Below are 15,881 nucleotides of genomic sequence, written 5' to 3'. Positions count from 1 at the left end.
GGTAAGGTTATACAGGCACACCTCTGAATTCACTTCTGTGATGCGGCGGACGAGCCAGCTAGGGGACAGGTAAGGTTATACAGCACACCTCTGAATTCACTTCTGTGATGCGGTGGACGAGCCAGCTAGGGGACAGGTAAGGTTATACAGGCACACCTCTGAATTCACTTCTGTGATGCGGTGGACGAGCCAGCTAGGGGACAGGTAAGGTCATACAGGCACACCTCTGAATTCACTTCTGTGGTGCGGTGGACGAGCCAGCTAGGGGACAGGTAAGGTTATACAGGCACACCTCTGAATTCACTTCTGTGATGCGGCGGACGAGCCAGCTAGGGGACAGGTAAGGTTATACAGGCACACCTCTGAATTCACTTCTGTGATGCGGTGGACGAGCCAGCTAGGGGACAGGTAAGGTTATACAGGCACACCTCTGAATTCACTTCTGTGATGCGGTGGACGAGCCAGCTAGGGGACAGGTAAGGTTATACAGGCACACCTCTGAATTCACTTCTGTGATGCGGTGGACGAGCCAGCTAGGGGACAGGTAAGGTCATACAGGCACACCTCTGAATTCACTTCTGTGATGCGGTGGACGAGCCAGCTAGGGGACAGGTAAGGTTATACAGGCACACCTCTGAATTCACTTCTGTGATGCGGTGGACGAGCCAGCTAGGGGACAGGTAAGGTTATACAGGCACACCTCTGAATTCACTTCTGTGATGCGGCGGACGAGCCAGCTAGGGGACAGGTAAGGTTATACAGGCACACCTCTGAATTCACTTCTGTGATGCGGCGGATGAGCCAGCTAGGGGACAGGTAAGGTTATACAGCACACCTCTGAATTCACTTCTGTGATGCGGCGGACGAGCCAGCTAGGGGACAGGTAAGGTTATACAGGCACACCTCTGAATTCACTTCTGTGATGCGGTGGACGAGCCAGCTAGGGGACAGGTAAGGTCATACAGGCACACCTCTGAATTCACTTCTGTGATGCGGTGGACGAGCCAGCTAGGGGACAGGTAAGGTTATACAGGCACACCTCTGAATTCACTTCTGTGATGCGGTGGACGAGCCAGCTAGGGGACAGGTAAGGTTATACAGGCACACCTCTGAATTCACTTCTGTGATGCGGTGGACGAGCCAGCTAGGGGACAGGTAAGGTTATACAGGCACACCTCTGAATTCACTTCTGTGATGCGGCGGACGAGCCAGCTAGGGGACAGGTAAGGTTATACAGGCACACCTCTGAATTCACTTCTGTGATGCGGTGGACGAGCCAGCTAGGGGACAGGTAAGGTTATACAGGCACACCTCTGAATTCACTTCTGTGATGCGGCGGACGAGCCAGCTAGGGGACAGGTAAGGTTATACAGGCACACCTCTGAATTCACTTCTGTGATGCGGTGGACGAGCCAGCTAGGGGACAGGTAAGGTTATACAGGCACACCTCTGAATTCACTTCTGTGATGCGGTGGACGAGCCAGCTAGGGGACAGGTAAGGTTATACAGGCACACCTCTGAATTCACTTCTGTGATGCGGCGGACGAGCCAGCTAGGGGACAGGTAAGGTTATACAGGCACACCTCTGAATTCACTTCTGTGATGCGGCGGACGAGCCAGCTAGGGGACAGGTAAGGTTATACAGGCACACCTCTGAATTCACTTCTGTGATGCGGCGGACGAGCCAGCTAGGGGACAGGTAAGGTTATACAGGCACACCTCTGAATTCACTTCTGTGATGCGGTGGACGAGCCAGCTAGGGGACAGGTAAGGTTATACAGGCACACCTCTGAATTCACTTCTGTGATGCGGCGGACGAGCCAGCTAGGGGACAGGTAAGGTTATACAGGCACACCTCTGAATTCACTTCTGTGATGCGGCGGACGAGCCAGCTAGGGGACAGGTAAGGTTATACAGCACACCTCTGAATTCACTTCTGTGATGCGGCGGACGAGCCAGCTAGGGGACAGGTAAGGTTATACAGGCACACCTCTGAATTCACTTCTGTGATGCGGTGGACGAGCCAGCTAGGGGACAGGTAAGGTCATACAGGCACACCTCTGAATTCACTTCTGTGATGCGGTGGACGAGCCAGCTAGGGGACAGGTAAGGTTATACAGGCACACCTCTGAATTCACTTCTGTGATGCGGTGGACGAGCCAGCTAGGGGACAGGTAAGGTTATACAGGCACACCTCTGAATTCACTTCTGTGATGCGGTGGACGAGCCAGCTAGGGGACAGGTAAGGTTATACAGGCACACCTCTGAATTCACTTCTGTGATGCGGCGGACGAGCCAGCTAGGGGACAGGTAAGGTTATACAGGCACACCTCTGAATTCACTTCTGTGATGCGGTGGACGAGCCAGCTAGGGGACAGGTAAGGTTATACAGGCACACCTCTGAATTCACTTCTGTGATGCGGCGGACGAGCCAGCTAGGGGACAGGTAAGGTTATACAGGCACACCTCTGAATTCACTTCTGTGATGCGGTGGACGAGCCAGCTAGGGGACAGGTAAGGTTATACAGGCACACCTCTGAATTCACTTCTGTGATGCGGTGGACGAGCCAGCTAGGGGACAGGTAAGGTTATACAGGCACACCTCTGAATTCACTTCTGTGATGCGGCGGACGAGCCAGCTAGGGGACAGGTAAGGTTATACAGGCACACCTCTGAATTCACTTCTGTGATGCGGCGGACGAGCCAGCTAGGGGACAGGTAAGGTTATACAGGCACACCTCTGAATTCACTTCTGTGATGCGGCGGACGAGCCAGCTAGGGGACAGGTAAGGTTATACAGGCACACCTCTGAATTCACTTCTGTGATGCGGTGGACGAGCCAGCTAGGGGACAGGTAAGGTTATACAGGCACACCTCTGAATTCGAGAAAGGGTTAAGACACTCTGTCAAATGCCTAGGGGCAGTTAACTAAGAACAACCTAAAACAATCTAAAGCCGTGAATCAAAAATTAGAGGTAATGCATTTTAAATCCCCTTGCAACGATTTCTCTCTTGGTGCCTCTTAACGGTGTAATATATCATGCAAACATGGGGGAAATACTTTATTTCAGCCCACAAAATGTTGAAACGGTCAATAAATTTCAATTTAGAAAATATGTCGGTGTCAAATTTTAGCTCCATGAGGAGTTTACTCTATCGGTTTGAAGATGCCTGAAATCTATTTGCGTCTTGTTTCCAAAGCAGTTCAGCTCAAATCAAGTTTTGCCTCCAAGTTCTAGAAAGCATTACAAAATCTGATTTTTAAATAATTGGTAAAGTTCCTATTTTTATGCACATAGACTAGAATTGCACTCTTGGCCCAGTCATTACATTTCATACTTGCTCTCTTACCCAGGCAGTCACATCTTGTGGGATCAGCTGTGTCCCCCAAGTTCTGCTCCCTTCAGGATCTGCCATGATGTAGCCCCCAGCATCTTCAGAGATGTGGATTCTTGCTGTCGGAAACAGCTAGTTTGTGAAGGATTAGACCCCCCCCGCACCCCTTCATTTTAATTTGTTCCACTAATTTCCCTGATTCCCAATCCAATCCTAACAGATTAGTGTAATTAATGTAGTCAGTTGCATTGACTGTCCTGTTTTTTTACATTGAAAGGAAGCCAGTGTTACCCTGTCGGTTGCGCACATATAGTATAGCATTGATCTGAGAAAACCATGCATGTTTGTCTTAGAACAAGTAAAAGAGAGACCAGTGATTCCCATTTTAGCCTTTGGTGATAGATCTTGCCAAAGATAATACACGCAGCAGTGTTGCTCATAACAAACATTATTTCCAGTTGCATCCGCTCATTTGAAGAACTGTTCGCCCACATGGACGTCCACAATTTTGTTTACAAAAGCAGCTTCAGAATAGTACATGTACAACCCCTTATTATAATTGCAACTTATCAGCTTCTGCTTGTTATACCTGTCAGTGAATGAGCATTTTCTCTTTGACGCTATGTTTCTATATGACAGATTTCTTAGTTTTCGTATTTCATGGACTTGTTTGAATTAAGAATCATGCAACACTGACTATTTTACAATTTACAAAGCTATGCGTGAAAATGTAAAAGCATTTCTATTTCTGTATGTAATGATGCGTTTTAAAATGCACGCTTGTATTTAACAAATATCTGTACCTTTCTTCTGTATTTACTTAAATAAATGCAGAGAATAACAGATACATTGCTAGACACACTCATTTTGGTATAGCACCCAGTGTTGCTTTGACAAAATGATTTTTAAACCTTTGCAAGGTAGAAACAAACCTTTCCCCTAGATTCTTTATCTCTGTGCTTTCCGTACAGAAACAATGTAGTTTGAATGCACATCGCTCCTGCGGCTCGATCTGCTCCCTCACATACCCGATGCAGTGAACACACTTTACCCTCTCATGCCATGTGAAAGGGTTTAGTACCTGTCTGTACTGTGAAGGCATCGTGAAGCAAGACACAGGGGGCCTCATTCCGAGTATGGCGGTAAGGGATAGCGGCCACCGGTAACGAGACCGGTGGCGGTAATCCCTTACCGCCATACTCCGAGTTCCCTTTGCGCCCTCGCCCTTAACGCCTGCTTTGAGCAGGTGTTAAAGTCGAGGGCGCAAAGGGGCCTCCAAGCCAATAACGGTGACCGTAATGAACGGTCACCGTTATTTGCATCTTCCCCATTCCCATTGAGCCCTATGGGGGCTCATTTGGGAATGGGGAAGAGCCTTGGTGAATGGGGAATTACCGCCCCGCCGACCTTGGAATGGGGCGGTAATTCCGCCATCCACCAAGGTGCTGCCGGTCCGGGTACGGCGTCAACCAAGGCGTTAATAGCGCCATTGGTTAGCGCCGTACTCGGAATGAGACCCAGGGCCTCATTACGACCCAGGCGTTAAGGGTTAACGCCGTCGTTAACCCTTAACGCCTATTCTGATTTTAACGGCTGCTTTTAGCAGCCGTTAAAATCCATGGCGCTAACCTGCCATGATGCTAATTACGCCACCGTAATTTACGGTGGCGTAATTAGCGCCTTCCCCACTCCCATTATGCCCTATGGGGCAAAAATGGGAATGGGGAAGGGAAAATGGGAAATGGGGATTTACCGCCCCACTCACCTTGGAATGGGGCGGTAAATCCGCCATCCACCATGGTGTAAACGCAGTTTACACCATGGTGGTAAAGTTGGCGCAATTAGCGCCTGGGTTGTAATGACCCCCACAGACAACAGACTTAAAGTTCAAACAAAAGATATTTATTAACTTAAATGTCAGGGTGGTAGAAGGCCTAACTTGCCCTATGCTGAGGTCGTATTCCCTTACCTGAACCAAACTAAGGAAATTCTGACTCAGAGTTCAACCTATGAATCTCTATGTGTCCAAAACCTATCCTGGCCCGCGCAACTAAAGCTAAACAGTGTGTTTGGATGTCAATAATCAAAGAAATGGTGATCAACACAAAGCCCTGAGCTTCTTCCAGCTCTTAGCTTCCTTTTCAGTTCCCCTTCCCCAAGTTCAAGAAGGTTCCACAAAAGTCTCAGAATTACCTTTCTCACATTCAAGGTAATACAGTTCCACACAATCCTCGGGACTCCCTTCCCAAGGTAAAAGCACCACCATTCAAAAGGAAAAGAGTCTTGAGGCTCCGTCCTGAAGACCATACATGCAGTCTCAAGTCTCAGGGTTCCCTTCCCCAAGACTTTCGCTCAGCCTCTTGTACTTGTTTCAGTCTTGACTCCAGGTCGGCTGGACCCTCTTTCTGGGTTATTTCACAATGTCCTTGTTTCTCACAGTTCAGGGATCACTGGACTAAGCGCAGTTGTCAGACCACATGGTCCACCCATCACAGCTAACGAAACCTGGATCCCTAGACTCCTCAGCCCACAGAGGTTCTTCTAGAATTGTCCCTTTGTACAGAGTCCCATTCCTTGTTTTCTCTTTAATGGCCTCTTGACTTTATGTGCAATATTTACATTCCTCTGGCTTCTCATGCTTAGCCTCGTGGCACGGAATTATGACTTCTCATGTCACAAGAATTCAAAAAGGTTAATAATCAATGGCACATGGCCGATGGAGAAGATCTTGGTGATCTTTTTAATGACGAATTTAAACAATGAGTCGGGACGTTGTTGACGTAGGACCTCAACGGGAACTATAAGTAAATTGGTAATTCAAGAGGACGGCCTCGCACCATGCAGAACGCTGCAAGTGAATATTGAGAGGGTGAACAAGCATATCGGATGCTTTAAACGTAAGGACTTTTTAAAATGTATGACACATGTTAGACTAAGTTATTTATACGTGTGGAGTTTTGGGGTGCCAGCCATGATATAATGAACATCAATTATTGATTGTAGGTATTGGTGAATTACGAGATCACTCTGATGAAAAAAAGCTAGAATAAGTGTAAGGCTGGTGCGTAGCATATAAGTAATGAAATACCAAGCAGATATGGATATGAGGTGTTGATTAATTTGTTTTCAGAACCACAATATAAATAAATATATATATTCTTTTATTTGATAGGTGACTTGCAAATATATAAATGACAAGAATAGAGTGATGTTATTATTCTAGTTAATCAAGTCTGCGTTCAATTGTCATTGGTGGTGGATTTGGGGCTGCACCGGTGCATTATTTGAAGGGTATAAATGGGAATATGGATTATTTTAGATGAACTAATAGAAAGTCAATGAATCGCGATCATTTGGACTAAAAGAAGGCCAATGCATCACTCTCCCTCCCAGCATGCAGCTAACATCTAACCTCTACTCCCATGGACTTCACGCTTATTGCTCTTCCAACGTATAGTGCTGGACTCTCCCTCCCAGCATGCAGCTAACATCTAACCTCTACTCCCATGGACTTCACGCTTATTGCTCTTCCAATGTATAGTGCTGACTCTCCCTCCCAGCATGCAGCTAACATCTAACCTCCACTCCCATGGACTTCACTCTTATTGCTCTTCCAACGTATAGTGCTGGACTCTCCCTCCCAGCATGCAGCTAACATCTAACCTCCACTCCCATGGACTTCACGCTTATTGCTCTTCCAACGTATAGTGCTGACTCTCCCTCCCAGCATGCAGCTAACATCTAACCTCCACTCCCATGGACTTCACTCTTATTGCTCTTCCAACGTATAGTGCTGGACTGTCCCTCCCAGCATGCAGCTAACATCTAACCTCTACTCCCATGGACTTCAGCCCGCACGTATTTCTTTTCCAACGTATAGTGCTGACCCTCCCTCCCAGCATGCAGCTAACATCTAACCTCTACTCCCATGGACTTCACGCTTATTGCTCTTCCAACGTATAGTGCTGACTCTCCCTCCCAGCATGCAGCTAACATCTAACCTCCACTCCCATGGACTTCACTCTTATTGCTCTTCCAACGTATAGTGCTGGACTCTTCCTCCCAGCATGCAGCTAACATCTAACCTCCACTCCCATGGACTTCACGCTTATTGCTCTTCCAACGTATAGTGCTGACTCTCCCTCCCAGCATGCAGCTAACATCTAACCTCCACTCCCATGGACTTCACTCTTATTGCTCTTCCAACGTATAGTGCTGGACTCTCCCTCCCAGCATGCAGCTAACATCTAACCTCCACTCCCATGGACTTCACTCTTATTGCTCTTCCAACGTATAGTGCTGGACTCTCCCTCCCAGCATGCAGCTAACATCTAACCTCCACTCCCTTGGACTTCACTCTTATTGCTCTTCCAACGTATAGTGCTGGTCCCTCCCTCCCAGCATGCAGCTAACATCTAACCTCCACTCCCATGGACATCAGCCCACGCTTATTGCTCTGCCAATGTATAGTGCTGCACTCTCCCTCCCAGCATGCAGCTAACATCTAACCTCCACTCCCATGGACTTCACGCTTATTGCTCTGCCAATGTATTGTGCTGCACTCTCCCTCCCAGCATGCAGCTAACATCGAACCTCCACTCCCATGGACTTCACTCTTATTGCTCTTCCAACCTATAGTGCTGGACTCTCCCTCCCAGCATGCAGCTAACCTCTAACCTCCACTCCCTTGGACTTCACGCTTATTGCTCTTCCAACGTATAGTGCTGGACACTCCCTCCCAGCACGCAGCTAACATCTAACCTCCACTCCCATGGACTTCACTCTTATTGCTCTTCCAACGTATAGTGCTGGACCCTCCCTCCCAGCATGCAGCTAACATCTAACCTCCACTCCCATGGACTTCACTCTTATTGCTCTTCCAACATATAGTGCTGGACCCTCCCTCCCAGCATGCAGCTAACATCTAACCTCCACTCCCATGGACTTCACTCTTATTGCTCTTCCAACTTAAAGTGCTGGACTCTCCCTCCCAGCATGCAGCTAACATCTAACCTCCACTCCCATGGACTTCACTCTTATTACTCTTCCAACGTATAGTGCTGCACCCTCCCTCCCAGCATGCAGCTAACCTCTAACCTCCACTCCCATGGACTTCACTCTTATTGCTCTTCCAACGTATAGTGCTGGACCCTCCCTCCCAGCATGCAGCTAACATCTAACCTCCACTCCCTTGGACTTCACGCTTATTGCTCTTCCAACGTATAGTGCTGGTCCCTCCCTCCCAGCATGCAGCTAACATCTAACCTCCACTCCCATGGACATCAGCCCACGCTTATTGCTCTGCCAATGTATAGTGCTGCACTCTCCCTCCCAGCATGCAGCTAACATCTAACCTCCACTCCCATGGACTTCATGCTTATTGCTCTTCCAACGTATAGTGCTGGACCCTCCCTCCCAGCATGCAGCTAACATCTAACCTCTACTCCCATGGACATCACGCTTATTGCTCTTCCAACGTATAGTGCTGGACCCTCCCTCACAGCATGCAGCTAACATCTAACCTCTAATCCCATGGACTTCACGCTTATTGCTCTGCCAATGTATAGTGCTGCACTCTCCCTCCCAGCATGCAGCTAACATCTAACCTCCACTCCCATGGACTTCACTCTTATTGCTCTTCCAACGTATAGTGCTGGACTCTTCCTCCCAGCATGCAGCTAACATCTAACCTCCACTCCCATGGACTTCACGCTTATTGCTCTTCCAACGTATAGTGCTGACTCTCCCTCCCAGCATGCAGCTAACATCTAACCTCCACTCCCATGGACTTCACTCTTATTGCTCTTCCAACGTATAGTGCTGGACTCTCCCTCCCAGCATGCAGCTAACATCTAACCTCCACTCCCATGGACTTCACTCTTATTGCTCTTCCAACGTATAGTGCTGGACTCTCCCTCCCAGCATGCAGCTAACATCTAACCTCCACTCCCTTGGACTTCACTCTTATTGCTCTTCCAACGTATAGTGCTGGTCCCTCCCTCCCAGCATGCAGCTAACATCTAACCTCCACTCCCATGGACATCAGCCCACGCTTATTGCTCTGCCAATGTATAGTGCTGCACTCTCCCTCCCAGCATGCAGCTAACATCTAACCTCCACTCCCATGGACTTCACGCTTATTGCTCTGCCAATGTATTGTGCTGCACTCTCCCTCCCAGCATGCAGCTAACATCGAACCTCCACTCCCATGGACTTCACTCTTATTGCTCTTCCAACCTATAGTGCTGGACTCTCCCTCCCAGCATGCAGCTAACCTCTAACCTCCACTCCCTTGGACTTCACGCTTATTGCTCTTCCAACGTATAGTGCTGGACACTCCCTCCCAGCACGCAGCTAACATCTAACCTCCACTCCCATGGACTTCACTCTTATTGCTCTTCCAACGTATAGTGCTGGACCCTCCCTCCCAGCATGCAGCTAACATCTAACCTCCACTCCCATGGACTTCACTCTTATTGCTCTTCCAACATATAGTGCTGGACCCTCCCTCCCAGCATGCAGCTAACATCTAACCTCCACTCCCATGGACTTCACTCTTATTGCTCTTCCAACTTAAAGTGCTGGACTCTCCCTCCCAGCATGCAGCTAACATCTAACCTCCACTCCCATGGACTTCACTCTTATTACTCTTCCAACGTATAGTGCTGCACCCTCCCTCCCAGCATGCAGCTAACCTCTAACCTCCACTCCCATGGACTTCACTCTTATTGCTCTTCCAACGTATAGTGCTGGACCCTCCCTCCCAGCATGCAGCTAACATCTAACCTCCACTCCCTTGGACTTCACGCTTATTGCTCTTCCAACGTATAGTGCTGGTCCCTCCCTCCCAGCATGCAGCTAACATCTAACCTCCACTCCCATGGACATCAGCCCACGCTTATTGCTCTGCCAATGTATAGTGCTGCACTCTCCCTCCCAGCATGCAGCTAACATCTAACCTCCACTCCCATGGACTTCATGCTTATTGCTCTTCCAACGTATAGTGCTGGACCCTCCCTCCCAGCATGCAGCTAAAATCTAACCTCCACTCCCATGGACTTCATGCTTATTGCTCTTCCAACGTATAGTGCTGGACCCTCCCTCCCAGCATGCAGCTAACATCTAACCTCCACTCCCTTGGACTTCATGCTTATTGCTCTTCTAACTTATAGTGCTGCATTTTCCCTCCCAGCATGCAGCTAACATCGAACCTCCACTCCAATGGACTTCAGCCCGCACGTATTTCTCTTCCAACGTATAGTGCTGGACCCTCCTTCCCAGCATGCAGCTAACATCTAACCTCCACTCCCTTGGACTTCAGCCCGCACGTATTTCTCTTCCAACGTATAGTGCTGGACTCTCCCTCCCAGCATGCAGCTAACATCTAACCTCCACTCCCATGGACTTCACTCTTATTGCTCTTCCAACGTATAGTGCTGGACCCTCCCTCCCAGCATGCAGCTAACCTCTAACCTCCACTCCCATGGACTTCACTCTTATTGCTCTTCCAACGTATAGTGCTGGACCCTCCCTCCCAGCATGCAGATAACATCTAACCTCCACTCCCTTGAACTTCATGCTTATTGCTCTTCCAACGTATAGTGCTGGACTCTCCCTCCCAGCATGCAGCTAACCTCTAACCTCCACTCCCATGGACTTCACTCTTATTGCTCTTCCAACGTATAGTGCTGGACCCTCCCTCCCAGCATGCAGCTAACATCTAACCTCCACTCCCATGGACATCAGCCCACGCTTATTGCTCTGCCAATGTATAGTGCTGCACTCTCCCTCCCAGCATGCAGCTAAGATCTAACCTCCACTCCCTTGGACTTGAGCCCGCACGCATTTCTCTTCCAACATATAATGCTGGACCCTCCCTCCCAGCATGCAGCTAACATCTAACGTCCACTCCCATGGACTTCATACTTATTGCTCTTCCAACGTATAGTGCTGGCCCCTTCTTCCCAGCATGCAACTAACATCTAACCTCCACTCCCTTGGACTTCATGCTTATTGCTCTTCTAACGTATAGTGCTGCATTCTCCCTCCCAGCATGCAGCTAACATCGAACCTCCACTCCCATGGACTTCAGCCCGCACGTATTTCTCTTCCAACGTATAGTGCTGGACCCTCCTTCCCAGCATGCAGCTAACATCTAACCTCCACTCCCTTGGACTTCACTCTTATTGCTCTTCCAACGTATAGTGCTGGACTCTCCCTCCCAGCATGCAGCTAACATCTAACCTCCACTCCCATGGACTTCACTCTTATTGCTCTTCCAACGTATAGTGCTGGACCCTCCCTCCCAGCATGCAGCTAAAATCTAACCTCCACTCCCATGGACTTCATGCTTATTGCTCTTCTAACGTATAGTGCTGGACCCTCCCTCCCAGCATGCAGCTAACCTCTAACCTCCACTCCCATGGACTTCACTCTTATTGCTCTTCCAACGTATAGCGCTGGACCCTCCCTCCCAGCATGCAGCTAACATCTAACCTCCACTCCCTTGGACTTCACGCTTATTGCTCTTCCAACGTATAGTGCTGGACCCTCCCTCCCAGCATGCAGCTAACATCTAACCTCCACTCCCTTGGACTTCAGCCCGCACGTACTTCTCTTCCAACGTATAGTGCTGGACCCTCCCTCCCAGCATGCAGCTAACATCTAACCTCCACTCCCTTGGACTTCACGCTTATTGCTCTTCCAACGTATAGTGCTGGACCCTCCCTCCCAGCATGCAGCTAACATCTAACCTCCACTCCCTTGGACTTCAGCCCGCACGCATTTCTCTTCCAACATATAGTGCTGGACTCTCCCTCCCAGCATGCAGCTAACATCGAACCTCCACTCCCTTGGACTTCACGCTTATTGCTCTTGTATAGTGCTGGACACTCCCTCCCAGCACGCAGCTACCATCTAACCTCCACTCCCATGGACTTCACGCTTATTGCTCTTCCAACGTATAGTGCCGACTCTCCCTCCCAGCATGCAGGTAACATCTAACCTCCACTCCCATGGACTTCACGCTTATTGCTCTTCCAACGTATAGTGCTGACTCTCCCTCCCAGCATGCAGCTAACATCTAACCTCCACTCCCATGGACTTCACGCTTATTGCTCTTCCAACGTATAGTGCCGACTCTACCTCCCAGCATGCAGGTAACATCTAACCTCCACTCCCATGGACTTCACGCTTATTGCTCTTCCAACGTATAGTGCCGACTCTCCCTCCCAGCATGCAGCTAACATCTAACCTCCACTCCCTTGGACTTCATGCTTATTGCTCTTCCAACGTATAGTGCTGCATTCTCCCTCCCAGCATGCAGCTAACATCGAACCTCCACTCCCATGGACTTCACTCTTATTGCTCTTCCAACGTATAGTGCTGGACCCTCCCTCCCAGCATGCAGCTAACATCTAACCTCCACTCCCATGGACTTCACTCTTATTGCTCTTCCAACGTATAGTGCTGGACACTCCCTCCCAGCACGCAGCTACCATCTAACCTCCACTCCCATGGACTTCACGCTTATTGCTCTTCCAACGTATAGTGCCGACTCTCCCTCCCAGCATGCAGGTAACATCTAACCTCCACTCCCATGGACTTCACGCTTATTGCTCTTCCAACGTATAGTGCTGACTCTCCCTCCCAGCATGCAGCTAACATCTAACCTCCACTCCCATGGACTTCACGCTTATTGCTCTTCCAACGTATAGTGCCGACTCTACCTCCCAGCATGCAGGTAACATCTAACCTCCACTCCCTTGGACTTCATGCTTATTGCTCTTCTAACGTATAGTGCTGGACCCTCCCTCCCAGCATGCAGCTAACATCTAACCTCCACTCCCTTGGACTTCATGCTTATTGCTCTTCCAACGTATAGTGCTGCATTCTCCCTCCCAGCATGCAGCTAACATCGAACCTCCACTCCCATGGACTTCACTCTTATTGCTCTTCCAACGTATAGTGCTGGACCCTCCCTCCCAGCATGCAGCTAACATCTAACCTCCACTCCCATGGACTTCACTCTTATTGCTCTTCCAACGTATAGTGCTGGACTCTCCCTCCCAGCATGCAGCTAACATCTAACCTCCACTCCCATGGACTTCACTCTTATTGCTCTTCCAACGTATAGTGCTGGACCCTCCCTCCCAGCATGCAGCTAACATCTAACCTCCACTCCCTTGAACTTCACGCTTATTGCTCTTCCAACGTATAGTGCTGGACCCTCCCTCCCAGCATGCAGCTAACATCTAACCTCCACTCCCATCGACATCAGACCACGCTTATTGCTCTGCCAATGTATAGTGCTGCACTCTCCCTCCCAGCATGCAGCTAACATCTAACCTCCACTCCCATCGACATCAGACCACGCTTATTGCTCTGCCAATGTATAGTGCTGCACTCTCCCTCCCAGCATGCAGCTAACATCCTCTCCCTTGGACTTCAGCCCGTTCCAATGTATAGTGCTGGACTAGATTGAAGTTGCCTCCTGCAGACTCAACATCCACCGACAATCTTCACGCACCCCCTCTTAATTGCCTGCAGCTGCTTTAATATCAATTTACTTGAGAGCAGGAGGAGCTGGTTGCTATTTACCCTCTGCAGCAGTTGCTCCACCTACTGTAAGGTGCTAAAATGTTTCTGGGACTAATATTGACTGCCAGCCCTTTCGGAGACAGCAGACCGTGCTGTTGTGTTGTTTTGTACTCTCCTCCCCATATATCACTTGGCAAATTGCAGATTACTCTCTTTATACAAGGCAATTTAGAATATTTAATAGTATGTGTTTTTTTTATTGACAGGTCCACTTATTGTCACCACTGTCTTTTCATTAAGAACCAAAGATAAGGAAGGCCTGGGCATCCCGGGCTGCCAAGAGGCAGAGAGCATTCAAGGTATGCATTGTGCATGAGCTGTGAGTGGACAGCAGTTTGACACATTCTTCCCACATGCTAACGCAGCCCCCCCCTTTTCACCCTTCACCCCCATTTACACTGCTCAGAGAGGAACAAAATGTGGGCCAATTTGGGCGATAGTTTGTTGATAATACAAGTCTGGTAAAAATGTCCAAACTTGACATGTGAAATGGGTGGAAGAAAGAGTGGCGTGGAGAGAAGGAAAGGGATGAAGGGGAGAAAGAAAATAATACCATAATCAAGGGATGGTGGTGTGAGAGAAGAATTAAACAGTAAGCATAGCTGAAAATAATGGGCGAGGTGAACAGTTGAAGTGAAGGAATGAGGGATCGACAGAGAACGAAGCGGAGCCTTTAAGCTATGGAATACCCTTCCTAATGCTATTAGAGCCAAGCCTTCCTTCCAAGTCTTCAAGAACAAAACTAAAGGATGGCTCTCCGTACAAAACATATAACACTTCTGATGTCACTCTCTGGCTTTCACAAGTCACACACCACAGAACTTTGATGTGTGTATGTATATATATGTATATATATATATAATCCGTGGATTCCCTCTGCATCCATCTCTTGTATGCTGATTATTTAACTGGTATGTATACTCCCTGTTGGAACTTCATGTACTCCTATGTTCCATTGGTTAGAGGAATTGTCTGCATATCTCTCGTGTCTGTACATGCTATATTATGTATATTGATGTCTCACCTGAGTCCTACCTGTATGTTTATTGTAAGCGGGTAGAGTCTGCTATTCTCTATGTATGTAATCGTTACTTTGCCTCCTATGTTATACGCCCAGATGCCTGAGGGCCCGTACGCTATATAAATAAACAAAATACAAATACAAATGAAGACACACATTCTGCCAAGGGATCTGAATGTTCAACCAGCTTTTGGACAGGAAGTGAGCTCTGCAAGTGTTAGGGTTTCCAATCATATCTAGTTGTTCTTAGAGCTACCCTAGAACTCAATTGGGGGTAGCGTGGGAGGAGCTAAAAGGCTTCCCTTAACACTTTAACTACAACTTAACTTATGCTTATTTAAAAAAGTGTTTACTCTTTTACAAGTGGGCAAACTCAGGAAAATGGGCACAATGAAGAAAAAGAAGGGGCAAAATAAAAACAGTAAAACATTTAAAAAGTCCCCCGGCTTCTTAAGGGAGGAAGTAATGTCATTTGTCTGCGCGCCCAGCTTGTTGGGGGCAGAGAGACAGCTAAAACGAGGAGAAGTGATCATGAGCCAGTTCTTGTACAAATCAGCCGTATTGGTTGGATTAAAAAACAAAGTATGACCCAAAGACGAGTCTTGCTTATTTGGGCTTTACAATATACTCTGGCTCAAACAAGGGAGTGGTTTTGGGGAGACTTAGGTCTAAAGCAGAACAAATGGCCGCTTAAATGAAGAGAATTCAGGTGAAATATTGCAAATTCTCACTTGTGGTCGTCTTGAAATTTTACACCATTAATTTGCTCCCAGCCTTTAAGTATGGGACTGAAATAGTGCATATTTGTTGGGAACTAGACTGGGACAAAATTGAGGGCATTATTTAGAGGATGGTGACACTGCCAAATTGTCTGCCAATTGCCGCACTTCGCCTAGAACTGGGGCTGAATTCATTAGCACCCACA

At 48.3% G+C, this 15,881-nt stretch overlaps 1 protein-coding gene across 3 annotated transcripts in view; it reads left to right on the top strand.

Moving 5' to 3' along the window:
- LOC138489454 (zinc finger protein 1-like) overlaps positions 1-15,881 on the top strand; it is a 220,965-nt gene that overhangs the window by 47,845 nt on the left and 157,239 nt on the right. For all 3 annotated transcript variants that reach the window (XM_069617175.1, XM_069617174.1, XM_069617176.1), the window contains exon 3: positions 14,142-14,234. In XM_069617175.1, coding sequence (XP_069473276.1) covers positions 14,142-14,234 — 93 coding nt within the window. The remainder of the gene's footprint in view (positions 1-14,141; positions 14,235-15,881) is intronic.

Source organism: Ambystoma mexicanum, chromosome 9 (genome assembly GCF_040938575.1).
Source record: "Ambystoma mexicanum isolate Mex_15411 chromosome 9, UKY_AmexF1_1, whole genome shotgun sequence".
Classification (NCBI taxonomy): domain Eukaryota; kingdom Metazoa; phylum Chordata; class Amphibia; order Caudata; family Ambystomatidae; genus Ambystoma; species Ambystoma mexicanum.
Note: the sequence above shows the minus strand (reverse complement) of the source record. Positions and strands in the feature narration are given on the sequence as shown.